The sequence below is a fragment of the Pavona decussata genome, unplaced genomic scaffold (genome assembly GCF_977016875.1).
Source record: "Pavona decussata unplaced genomic scaffold, jaPavDecu1.1 SCAFFOLD_169, whole genome shotgun sequence".
NCBI classification, from domain to species: Eukaryota; Metazoa; Cnidaria; class Anthozoa; order Scleractinia; family Agariciidae; genus Pavona; species Pavona decussata.
This window is the reverse complement of record NW_028145580.1, coordinates 531,576-545,000: the sequence shown is the minus strand read 5'-3', so window position 1 is coordinate 545,000 and position 13,425 is coordinate 531,576. Positions and strand designations below refer to the sequence as shown.

Here is a 13,425-nt window from a genome sequence, read left to right as displayed (position 1 = left end):
CACTGGATTTCCAGTCGTACCCGCACCAGACACCCTTCCATTGCTTTCTATCCAACATCAGACCCTTGAGTTTCTGTATGGTTGCACTCGAACAGTGACAAAGCATCTTGACAGATATGAGTTGTGAGATGATGTTGAATTTGTTCATTGAAGTGGCCCTGCCACAGAAGATTTTTTGGTGGTTTGGACCTACTCCTTACTCATTTGATAATTCCAGATGGGTCGAGAGAGGAGAGGCTCTTACAGTATGTTGACCTTCAGTTGGGGTCCTGAAAGGGAGGAGGAATGCATCTTCACTATTGTCTGGAACAACATGTTCTAAACTCACCATCATAATAATAATGATTATTATTATTATTATTATTATTATTATTATTATTATTATTTATTATTATTTTTATTATTATTATTATTATTATTATTATTATTATTATTATTATTATTATTATTATTAAATGTGCATTGAGTTTATTTGACTTGGTTCTTTGGTGTTCTCCCACTGCAAAGCAAACATCTTAACTCAATTTTTCAATAATTGATCTAGATGTACAGAGTGCCCTTCTTATTAAGTTTTAGAGTACTTAGACAGCTAGGATCTTCAGTCAGGTGTCTCACTGAATGAGTGTTTTCACAGCTGTAATATACACATAAACCTTTTCACCAAAATGTAGGCAGCCAGCTGCCAGCACTTAATCCCTGAAACAGTACTTAAATTGGTCTCTTTTTTGAGTTGCTTACAGTAAGTATTTGTTTCATTTATATAAGGTACTTCCTTGTTTGTGCAAATTGGTTCTTCTATGGTGAGAGCATAACAGATTATTTCAGTGGTAATCCAAACTCTCCAGTTGATGATGACTCAGAGGTAAGATGTCCTATAATCCCATTAACTCATTTGAAGACCCAATTGAAAGTGAAACTATAATTGGAATAATGTTGACATCCTGACTAGTATGTTTTTTTTTTTTATTGGCACTGCTCACCAACTGTTATTTATTTATATACTAGCAGTTTACAAGGAAGCCCTTTTGCAAACGTGGTTTACAATGAGTGCCTAAGCATGGCAAGAAAACACTTTTTTACTGTGCACGGCTTACCATGAGCAAACAAAAGTCATTGTCAATATCACTGCTTGATTTAACAGCCAAGCCACAACATGAAATGAAATGATTATCAAAGATGAAATGTCTTGATTACTTAATTCTCCCAACTAGTACTATAACAAAATTTATAAAGAAGGCAAGGACATTATGCGTGTTGAGGGACTTCTGTTTGTGGGCAATGACAGCCTGGATGTTGATGTTCTGATTGCTTAACATTATAATTGAGGGGTGCATGGAATAAAGCCCTATTAGTAAGTGACTCTTGGTGTAAGGATAAATTCTCCTTTTGTTTCACAAGTGAATACAAAGTAATTTGGAAGGAGAGTTTAGCAATTTCTCAGAAGTCGCTTAAGGCTATATTTTAGACACCCCTTCAATTAAGGTGACTGCACTACAATATTTGAACACTTGCCATTGGTTACATCTATTTATAAGGAGTATTAACATATTTAACTAAAAACCAAAAAAACTAAAAACAGTTGAACTTTTACAATACGATTACTGTATTTACTTGAAAAAAGGGTGAGTCCTCTTAGGTGTGTTCCTTGGGTAATGTTTATGCCTGTCAACAACATTTTAAATTATTGTGACACATGTGCACCCTGATGTGGCTACTCAGGATACTGATCAGCAAGGAGACATGGCATTGACCTGTAGGCATTTTAAACATTATTATTTTGTTTTTTTAATTTTTCTGGTAGGTTGGTATCAATAAATTAACAAAAGTTGTTGTTTGAGAAAAAAAATAGACTGTTTTACTTACAAAAATTAATTGTTTTCTAGTGCTTTTTTTGAAAGAATTTAATGTCTCCCAAAAACACTGCCTTCAAAATGTTTGCTGCACTTTGGTCAAATTTTACTGTCATGTATACGTGTGCTTACACAGAAGGCTTGATACGTTTCTTATGCAATAATTTATAGTTGAATTCTTTCTTTCTTTCTTGTAGGAAGTTGTCAAAGCTTACATAACATATCACAGGCTGATTTCATATTCACTCTACCTAATTGGTAGGTTTAAAATAGACTGTTCTTAATGGTATTAGCTTTCTTTTCTTTTTTTTTTTCTCATGGGGATACCTATGATATAATTCTTCAAGCATTTAAAAGGAGAAGTTTGAGACAAAAAGTGAAGAAAATTTTGAGAAATTCCATACCTTGATAATCTAACAAATATAAATTGAAGTAGTGTGTGGAAAAGGGCTTAAGTGACTCTTGATCTCACGTTAAAATCTCCCTCTTTTTTATAAGGAAACACAAGGTAATTTGGAAGGGGAATTTAGTAGTTTATCAAAAGTCACTTGGGGTTATTTTCCAGGCAGCCCTTCAATTGGTTACGTACTACTAAGGCTTGGATGCTCTAGACTCATGTGCCTGCATATGTACCTATTTTTGATTTAAATTAATATGTAACTGTATGTATATTCGTAAGATGCAGTTTTGAAATTTAATATTTAATGTTATCTGTTGCTTTGTCTCTTTTCAGGTTTCATTTTGTTTGTATTTAGTTTAAAAAAGGACCACTACAAAGTACAGTTCTCACTGGTGAGTAAGACAAGATAAGATAACTTTATCATGTCGATATCCCTTATAACAAACAATCCCAAAATTAACTACAAGTGATAAAAATTTAATATAAAAACATTATTATAAAAACTAAAATAAACCAAATTAATAAATCATATTGGTGAGTAATGCTAAGACAATGATACAAATATAGATGAGAATACAACTCTGAAAACAGGATATTTTTGAAGAGCTCAGAGGAAGAAGGGTTCAAGTTTGCTCTTGAAATCCTAATTAAATTTTCTTAAATTAGCTGATTTTTAGATTTTAATTTCAACTACAGGCATCTCAAGCTCCTGGTCGAGAATCCTTGTTGTGCAAAAATGTACATTATAAGAGTTTGCCATGGCTCAGCTACAACTCAGTGAAATGACTCTGAAACACTAATAATACAGTACCACATATTCACAAGAAATTAACCTTTATTTAATTTCTTACTTCTAAATACATTAATTTTTTAATTATCAATTCTCATACAAACCTTGTATTAGACTGCAAGCAGTCCCTGTCTGGTTAGTCGAGATGGTGTGCTCATAGCGCAGCGAGACTGGAGCGAGAAGAAATAAACGAGAAGAGACTGGGGGAGAGAAGGAAAAGAAAGGGACTGCGCTCTTAACTGTAACAAACGCGTTCGAATTTCCCGTCGCTCCAGCAACGGAAAATTCCGATTGGTCCATAAACAATAGCTGCTGTCAGACAAGTTTGATGTGTAATTAACTTCTTCACACGTTTGATGTCAACACTTCAGGTCACTAGGAAAATGGCTTCGGTGAGAGGGAGTAGCAGCGATGTGTTCCTAAATTTAAGCGATCACCTCGGCGGCTTAGTTCTAAAAGAGGAACAGAAGCTAGCAGTAGAAGCGCTTTCTAGGAAAATATGTAATGGCCGTTCTTCCCACTGGTTTCGGGAAATCCATTATTTATCAAAGCTTCGACTTTGCCAACACGGCCTTGATTGTGGTTGTTGTTCCGTTTCGCCGAGTATTTTCCAAGACCAGTTCTAGTCAAAATACTTTGGTTTAAAAGCAATTGCCTTCAAGAAGATCCCACAATTATTAAAAGACATTTGTGCCAACAAGTACTATGTAACTTTCGCATCCGCGCGGAACAAGCTTTGTCGGCAGAATTCACCGCAGGATGCTTTAAAATGATACAACAACAGCTTTCCAGTTGTTTTGAGCCACGCTCTTAATTACACTTCGGGCGTTTGTGTCGTCGATCTCTTTTACTCTGGGCTCTGAAGAAAAATTCGAATTTTGGCCTTTTCAAAGAAGCTCGGCGATTATTCCCCTTCGCTCCTAATGTTCTGGCCCGGTGTTCCGGTCATTGAATAACAATGCGGAGTTGTTATCTATTAGCTGTCATTTTTAATTGGATTTTTAATGGCTTTAACGAATTGTAGGCGGAGTTACCCTGAACGCGTCTGTTACAGTTAAGAGCGCAGTCCCTTTCTTTTCCTTTCCCCTTTTTTCCGCCTCTCCCCAAGCCCCCTTCCGCTCGTTCGCTCTAGTTTTTTTTTGGCGCTCGGCTATTTCGCGCGACCTCTCGACTATCCAGAAAGGGACTGCTTGCAGTCTAACCTTGTATTAATTTTTAAACCTTAACTGGCTGACCAGAATGTAAGAACAGTTACTGAGAAAGCTGAGTTGATAAGCTTGACTGCTCTTCCTTTCTCAATTGTTAAATTTTGACACAACAGACCCAAGTGTGTGTGTGTGTGTGTGTGTGTGTTTTTTTTAAATTGTTGTCATTCAAAATCTCCAAAGTCGCCAATATAAAAACATGAGGTTGTGTAGTCTTTTCCCTTCTCACGTCTCTCTTTTTTTTCCTCCTTTCTTCACCCTTTTGCATCATTCTGGACCTTCTCAGAGCCAAAAAACCCATGTTTTGGTGTCATTTCATGAAAAATGTTCAAGGTTTCGTTGGCCACCTTTTCAAAAATTTAAATGGCTAGATTTTTCACTGTTATGTTGTCAAAATGTACAAAATGGCTAGTAAATTCTGGCTAGAAATGATCTTCTAGGCAGGAAGAGCTGAATCCAAATGTGAGGTGAGAAAAATTAGAATGGATTAAGCAGGGATGTCACTAAGAGCTGGCTACTGGCGAATTTCACCATCCAAAAGAGATCTTATCACCGGCTGAAATTTATACAGAACACAAACACTTGAGGCTAAGTTTAAAGGTACACAGTCCAAATGGCTGGCTGAGTTTATTAATGAGCCTGCTGAGGTTTTTCTTAGCTACATCCCTGGATTAAGGGCAAACCACGGGCTAAAGGTGGCAAAATCGTTGGCTGCTGGTTCATTTTTGAGAGGGCTGTGTTTGGTTGTTTTCAGTTTGGCTGGACCCATGTGACACTGTTGATTGTAGTTACCCAGTCCCATCTCATCATGCAGACACTGTTTCAAGGACTTATTTGGTGAGTAAATGAGCTGCACCGACAAAAAAAGGTTAATTATTTGTTACATGTGCCATTTCTTTTCTTGTTGTTATTGTCTGTAGTGTGTGTGTGTCGCAAATAAGTGTAGATTATTAAAATAGTCACAGACAGGCAATGTAATCCATGATGTCAGCTTAGAAATTCCATTACAAGATGAAACAGTTACTAACACAATATATGAAACGAATAAAATTGTCATTTAATTATGACTAACTTGCAGTGTAGCTTGTGTGGAATTCAATATATTAATAATTATTTTCTTGTGATTTTTTGGTAGGTTCTTCCTCCCTGTTAGTATGGTGATTTGTAATGACATCTTTGCCTATATATTTGGTATGTTCTGATTTTTTTTTCTTATCTTTCCATTACGAAAAAAGAAACATATCATTTATAAAAAATCATGATTGTGCATGTCTGAATTTTGGATTATATAATTATCTTTCATTCAACATTTTTGGCCAACAAAATTATAATAATTATTGTAGAGATTGTTTTTAATTTGTTCTGGAAATCTACTTCCTCTTCCTTACCAAACCTCAAAATAATGCTAAAATTCATATCCTTCATGTAAACCAGTAAATTATTTATTGATCAAAGATTAGGGAGTGCATTCGATGTCACCAGGCTCTCTCTCCTTTGCCAAGTTGATGGTGATGTCATCCGCCCCTGTAAAATCTGCGGGGGATGCCAGATACACATCCCAAGATCCATTCATCCAATGAACGTTGTCCCATACAATCTCAACTCCAGTCTGCATTTTGATATTACTTTTAAATTTAATGTACACTTACTGATGCAATAAAAAGTTAAAAAAGTCATTTTATTAGAAGTGCGTTCTTTCTTTGTCGATCGCAATAAACAAAGATGTGTATTGTGTGATTCTGTAAAGTATCCATGCCCACTGTGTGGAAGGTGACTGGAAATTCTTAGGGAGGAGGGGTGGCTCACAAGCTATAGGAAACATGAAGCCAAACTGAAATAATTTTTCCAGAGGGGTGGGGAGGTTCAAACCACGCAAATCTTCCAAGGGGGGGGGGGGGGGGAATTGACAGCTACACATTAGTTCCTAGTTGCTCACTTTTAAATTGTTTTCATTTTCTTTTTTTTTACTCATAGGATTCTTTTTTGGACGAACACCTCTTATCAAGGTACGGGGAATACACTCTTTAACTTGATGTTAAATAAATAAATAAATAAATTAATTATTTAATTAATTAAATTGTAACTGTAACTGTAGTAACAAGGTTTGGGCTTTCTTTGGTCACACCTACATACCCAGAAAAATGGACCCAAAAAATCCTACAGTGTAATTTACAGCTTCCTCCCTTTTCACAATTTACTTTTTACTTTGAAATCACCTTGAGTTCGTAACAACTTCAAATGCCTCTTGCTTCTCTGAATTGAAGTGTTTTGACCACGTAAATGTCATCTGGGGCCCTCTAAAATGGGAATAATTCTGACTTACCAATGATAACAATAATTTCCTCTGTACTGGGCCTATAATGATGTTCATTATTAGGACAAAATTGATATAAATTTTGTCATGAATTTTCTGAAATTGATAGCTATCCCCTAAGAAAACATGGGAAGGCTTCATTGGTGGAGGAGTAACAACTGTCATCTATGGTTGGCTGGTGAGTTCACGGCAGATTTGTCTACAACTGTATGTCGATTTCCTTGTTCAGTCTTCAATAACAAATTTATATACTTAGAGTAAGTATCAACAACATAAGAAAGAACTGGATACACTAAATATACAGTAGAAATTACTTTTAGGCTTGCTTGCATTTGCAAAAATTTTATTTTGTAAGGGGTCATTGCCGGCTTAAGAATCATAAAGTTTATTTATTGCAAAATTCTAACTTATCCAGTTCTTATCATCATCATTGTTATTAACTAATATTTACATGTAATTCAATAATATACACCATGGTGAGGTGATGGACCTTGTACATGTCTAACGCTCTGGCAGCTTGGCTTCTAATTGCTATGTGTATGTTCTGTTCTTGGCAGGTTTCCTATTTCATGTGTCAGCATCAGTATTTCTTTTGTCCTGTTGAGGTAAGATTACAGTTTGCTACTAAGCCTTTCAGCCTACATCTTGAACCTCTCCTTGTGGCAAGAGTGTGATCACTATTAATTAATTTGCATCTTGTAAAGTTCCAGAAAATATGTATACTCACGTTAAAGAGAAAATTGGAAATTTCAGATGGGTGGGGAGGTAAGGAGGAGGATCTAAGCCCCAGAGGGAAGGATCGGAGGAGTGAATGGGTAAAATTAAATTCTAGTGGGTCAACTTTGCAGTTTGACTTAGTTGTTCAAAATGATTAGTGCTACTTCATAGACCCCAAGTGACCAGCGCCAGGTGGGTTTGGCTCGCATTTGAACGTTTAAACCCGCTGACCCGCTGCGACTGAGTAAAAACCAGCATTTGTGTTCAAGCTCTGAATTTTTGATAAAATCAGCCAATTCCTAAAAGAATCTTAATTTTCATGCCGTGATTCCTACAAATAACAAATAAATGGCTCGTAAAACATGTTGAAAAACCACATGAATTGCACGAAATGGCCATTTTAGAGACCCTAATTTTTGAAAATTTTGGGGGGGCATGCCCTCAGACCCCCCTAGAAGCTTGCGCCTGCAGCTTTCTTAACAACACACATGACCAGCATTTCGGGTTCTCAAACTTGGGGTCTATGCTACTTATCAACTTGGTAGATCTTTCTTGAATACATAAATTAGTTTAACTATTTTTAACCCTTTCCTGCCCGAGGGAAATGCCGAATTTTTCTAAAATTATCGCTAACTATGAACTGGGAGACCACATGTGACATACCATTATATTTTAAAAGGTATTTTCTGGAGTGTGCTATAAATCACACCAACAGAGATGGAAGAGGTCACATATTAGAGTGAGAAAAGTCCAAAACGAAAGAAGAAAAACATTAAAAGTTTTCCTATTCATTGTACATACTGGGTATCCCCCTTAACTATAGCTTAATTTACAGCTCTCAGTGCATTGCTTGTTGTAAGATATCAACTGGACCCTTAACATACAAAGAAAAAAATCCAAAAGTTTGAGGGGTGGTAAATCAAGTCTCATATAGGAGGGGGCCATGATTTTATGCCTTCAATTTATAGATCTTTCAAAGATCTTTTGGTTGTGCAAATTTGACACAAATTGACCAAATACTGAGCTCATAATTGCGTCTTGTGCCATATGGCACTCTTGGGCGGGAAAGGGTTAAGACAATTTATTGTGTTACTTAACATCAAAAGTAGGTTCTGTCTCTCCCAAAAGCATCATGGAAGTGAACTAACCAGAAATGAGATGAGAACTTGAGTTTGGGAAAGAGGAGAATTAGTCTTAATTATGACAATGAGTGACTTCTTGAAATTATTCTAAAACTTAACTTTAATTCCTATTAAACAAAGATAATTTGTGTTAACTGGCAACAAATTGAATTTGTTTCAAAGGCACACAAAAAAATAATTTTGTATGACCCACTGTAAACACTAATTTTGTAAAGTTTAAGGAATGTTCTTGGCATGACTTTAATGCTTGGCTAAATTTCAGAAAAGTTTACCGTATTTCCAAGACAAAATGAGTTCCATGAGGCTTGAACAGTGCCACCAAAATTAGGCCCCTTCACTCTAAACATCTTTTTGTGACATTGGTATCCTCAATAAATTTTAATATTACTATTATTCAATTGTTTTTGCGATGATAAAGTGGGTTACTGAATATTAAGATTGTCCAGAACATTCTCACTGTAGTTTTAGTAACTTCAACACAATGTATTTTTAATCTTTGTACTTGCTACATGTTAAACTGCTTATTGAAATGTTTTTAAACTTTCCTTTCAGTTCAGTGGCTCATTTACAGATTTCAAGATGACTTGTGAACCTTCCCCACTGTATAAGCTCACAGCCTTCAATGTCCCTGCACCAGTCAAATACATTCTTGGTTTTGTAAGTATATTTATTTTTATAACTTAGCTAATGTTCAATAAAGGGAGTTGACTGTATGTTGTTGGCTATCAATGATTGACTTGTTTGTAGGGTGGCTTGTCGCAAGATGATGTCTGGCTGTACCCTATGCAATTCCACTCCATTGTTCTCTCATTGTTCAGCTCATTGATTGCTCCATTTGGGGGATTCTTTGCCAGTGGATTTAAAAGAGCATTTAAAGTCAAGGTAATAAAATTCACAGTGTCCCTGTTAGTAAAATGGTAGGCAAAGACAAGAAGTTCTATTTCAAGTTCATGGAAAAATCAAGAAATTTTTTGCATCTAGTCAGGGGAGGTTCTCTCTTTCAATTTCAATTTCTAGTCTATTTCTTTATCTTTATATTTTTTTCATCTCTACATAATTCATCAAAACTTACAGTAATATATAATTTATTATTGACAAGAAAAGAAAAAAAAAAAAGAAAAAAAACTAATACTTAAGCCCTTAACATACAAAGATGGTTAAGTCATCCCTTTTTGTACGGGAGATTTTTTTGTTTTTTAAAAAGAAAATGAAAGAAAAAAAAGATACATAACATTATATAACGTAGACACACATACATGGACACAGGACAACACTATTAATAAGAGGGTGATAAGAGTAAAATAATATTATACTAAGCTGGCTATCTTAATATTGAGAGAAGTACAATTTCAAAAGAGCTTTCTTAAATAATTTCTTGTGAGGCTTCAGAAAAAAGTCATGGAATTTTCCCACTAGCTGGGAAACTCTAAATTCCGCATCATAGTCAGTGACAGTCCTGTTCGGATGCTCTCCATAATATCCTTTATGTGATAACTCATCCTTTTGGCTCCTTTTTTTACTCACTGGAACACATTGTTTTTGTCAGGATTTTGGTGACACTATTCCTGGTCATGGTGGTCTAGTTGATCGGTTTGACTGTCAGTTTCTCATGGCGACATTTGTTTATGTCTATCATTCCACTTTCATTCGGTAAGTAAGTGAGAATTACCATTTTGGCCCCAAAATCAAAATCAAGGTTTTCGAATGTGTATCTTATAATAATGTAACAGTAGATGTGATCATAAAACAAGCTGCTGAATGAGAGAAGAATGTGATAGAGAATTTTAAAGCGAGCACTGTGTTTGATGAAAGCTGATCATTGACTTTCACCTACATGTATAAATGTAAGCATGAAAATTACCAGGTAAGCAACAGTAAAATTAATATAAGGTTAATTTCAGGGCATGTTACACTATGCAATGTTTTGTGTTACTTGTGTTGCAACAGTGCAATGAAATTGTGAGACAAGTAGCAAGACAAATTGCCAAATGTAAGAGTGCCTATAAGGCTAGCTATTTGTTTGAAAATGAACTGTTTGTTTGTCCACAGGGCACCCCAACCGCACAAAGTTTTGCAACAAGTCCTGTCATTGCTGCCGGAACAGCAGTTGGGCATCTACAAAGAGCTCAAGTCCAGCCTGCTTCGAAGAGGGCTTCTGTAAAACATTCAGCCCTCACTGAGATACTAATGCACGCTCTGACTCATGCATTGAGCCTGGGTTTTAATTACTTTTCTCCTGCTCCTTTAGCAAGGGACAGTGAACACCTAAGGTACAATGAGTCAAGGGTAGTGTTCAAGGATTTCGCCAGATTCCATAGCAGCAGTGAATTCATATGAGATCCTGTTCACAGTACTTCAGGTGATATCCTGTGTACAGCCACATGTCCATTCCCTGAGAAAAAATAAGGGACAGGCCTCTGTCCGATTTGTTCTTGTGGATTGCCAGGTGGCTGTGCACAGGCTATGTAGAGGGTCGTACAGGGGTATTTTCGTGATGCGTGATTCGCTGATTTTATTTCCCGTGAAACGTGAATGTAATAAATTATTCTTCGTAATCCGTGACCTGAAGGTTTTGCCTGACCCGTGAAGAGCTTGAAAACGAAATTTTCATTTCTGTGATCCGTGATTTGCTATTTTTTCTGTTCGTGAACCGTGCAAGAGACCCCCCCCCCTGTACGACCCTCTATGTAGGTGACTGTGTGATGGCTGCACTTTTCAGTGATTACATCTGAAAGTCACTTCTCATTTATTGGGTGTTCGTTTACCAGGTTGTTTTCTTGTGAAGAACCTGTTTCCCATATCACAGCAAAAATTATGTGGATTTATAATCCACAAAAATACTTAATTTACAGCCCTCGATATACAGCAGAGACAAACAAAGAATTTTGTTTGATTTTGTTATTTTATTGTACTGTTCTCAGACTCTTCTTGTTGGCATGTTCTTTCAAAGAAACTGAAACTTTTAACCCTTTCCTTCAGGGAGACATGCTGAGGTGGGTCCTCGAATCATAACTTGGCACTTTGTTCTTGGAAGCTCTCAGTGTTTGAAACACTGACTAAAGCTGTCCAGGAAAAGTGTTTTAATACTAGTTTAACCGCGACTGGTGGGTAAGCTAGTCTCAAAATATCCATTAAAGTTCGTTTCAACATTTTCTGCCACTTAGCCTCAGCCTTGCCAAGTCCAGTATTGACCTGTCTTTTTTTTTTTTTTTTTTCATAGTAGGTTTTGTGCTCTTAAATTCTGCCAATCAGAAATGACCCACCTGAAATTACTTTTCTTACGTACAGTTTAAGGCTGGTAGGACTTAAAGTATACTCTTTTAGGTCAGAGATTTCTATAAAACTATTGTCAGTAGCAATAAGTAATATATTTTGTATTATTTTATTGTTTTAGGACAACAGTTGTTTGTAAAAATCACATCTGGCCCCGGTTGTTCAAAGAGCAGGTGATGCTATCCAGTGGATAACATGTATTAGTTAGAGTACATTTTATCCACTGGTTAGTGATTTATCCACTGGATAACATTATCCACTCTTTGAACAACCGGGGCCTGTGCAAAAGCTTCGCTAATCTTAATGTGTAGCTCTAGTATTTGTTTGGTTTTTTTTTTTAGTACTAAGTTTTAGTTGTTTGGGGTAGTGGGACCAACAATCGATAGCCTCGAAGGCTATCGAGAGTAGCATTCAGCTGATTTGCAAGGAGGCTGTCTCCTGTATTTATTCTTCGAGCTTTTTATTCATTAACCGGTCTTCTGAGGTGATGTAATTAATTTTTAGAACAAGGTGATCATGAATAAAATTATTGTATCAATGTAAACGTCTCAGCTTTCATGCATTGGAACCCAGTGAATTGCTTGTTCTGGAGTGCAAATGGAGAGTGGGAATGAGTTTTTAAATTTTAGTTTAATTATTGTTAGCCACAAGAAAGATCTCATTAACATTAGTCAGTTTACCAAGTTTGAGGTTCTGTTCTTAGATTGCAACCATGGAGTAGGCTTTCAAAAATCAGAAAAATTAGAGACTTTGTATGGGTTGGGGCACACCATCTCAGAATAAGAGATAATTGTATGGAATTTGGGCAACCTATGACAGGTCACAGCCCAGTTACTATGCAATGAAACATAACCAAACTTAGTATACTTGATAATTTTCAAGTGGTCTTTCTGGCGATGGGGTTCATTTCTTTGTATGACACAATTTGAACAAAGTGTAAACTAGAGCCCAGTCCCTTTATGAACTTCAGAATGGGCGATTGAAGGAGCCATCTGTCTTGGGCATGAATTAGCATTGCTCCCCCCCCCCCCCCCCCAAAAAGAAAAATTTTGGTGCCCCTGTTGTATCAGTTTGCTGGTACCCACCGACACAACTGGGTGTCTAGTAAAATTTTATGACAAGGGAAACACAATTCAGAAGCCTTTCAATCAAAAGCTGCATGCCAACGACTACTCTGCTTTGTCCTTAAAATGCAAGGAAAATGCCAAACTGGCCCTTTGATGTTTTAAGAAGAATTTGTGATTGATATGAGTAATGGTGAGAATTATTCAGGTAGAATCTGAAGGCACTTAGTTACATTTGTCGGAACCTTTCCAAGGTGAAGGAATGATGATGATTTTTCAATAATTTGGAATGAGTTCATGGGACTGGTACATGCCAGTCCTGTCTACATGCCTACATTAATAGCGTTGCTCATTCATTCATTGTCGGATTGGTGCAGTCTTTTGCAAACAGACCAGCGGGCCTGCCCAAGATTCCCTTCAGTGATGGATTTTACTGAAGCATCGTCATACTGTTTTAAGTGCCCTGTGCTTCTTGTTTTATTTCTAAGTTTTGGGGTTTTTTGAACATTTTCAGATCCTTTTGCCAATACAGACGCATGTTTTCCTGAATGAGAACCATCGGCAGGAAGCACTTTCTCAACATTTGATAGTAAAATTAGAATTCTGGGCCATGAAAACTGAAATGTGTTAAAACATCTAATTGAAACTGATACAAAATGGTGAGAATTAG

The 13,425-nt window shown here is 36.4% G+C and overlaps 1 protein-coding gene across 1 annotated transcript in view; it reads left to right on the top strand.

Annotated features, from left to right (window-relative positions):
* The window catches only part of LOC146464074 (phosphatidate cytidylyltransferase 2-like), a 25,290-nt gene extending 13,055 nt beyond the window's left edge, over window positions 1-12,235 (top strand). The window contains exons 6-17 of the mRNA XM_085130181.1: window positions 766-862; window positions 2,048-2,108; window positions 2,584-2,642; window positions 5,000-5,082; window positions 5,381-5,436; window positions 6,220-6,251; window positions 6,669-6,737; window positions 7,117-7,164; window positions 8,971-9,075; window positions 9,166-9,300; window positions 9,965-10,068; window positions 10,468-12,235. Of these exons, the coding sequence (XP_084986307.1) occupies window positions 766-862; window positions 2,048-2,108; window positions 2,584-2,642; window positions 5,000-5,082; window positions 5,381-5,436; window positions 6,220-6,251; window positions 6,669-6,737; window positions 7,117-7,164; window positions 8,971-9,075; window positions 9,166-9,300; window positions 9,965-10,068; window positions 10,468-10,579 (961 nt within the window). The 3' untranslated portion in view covers window positions 10,580-12,235. The remainder of the gene's footprint in view (window positions 1-765; window positions 863-2,047; window positions 2,109-2,583; window positions 2,643-4,999; window positions 5,083-5,380; window positions 5,437-6,219; window positions 6,252-6,668; window positions 6,738-7,116; window positions 7,165-8,970; window positions 9,076-9,165; window positions 9,301-9,964; window positions 10,069-10,467) is intronic.
* The last annotated feature ends 1,190 nt before the right edge of the window (window positions 12,236-13,425 follow it).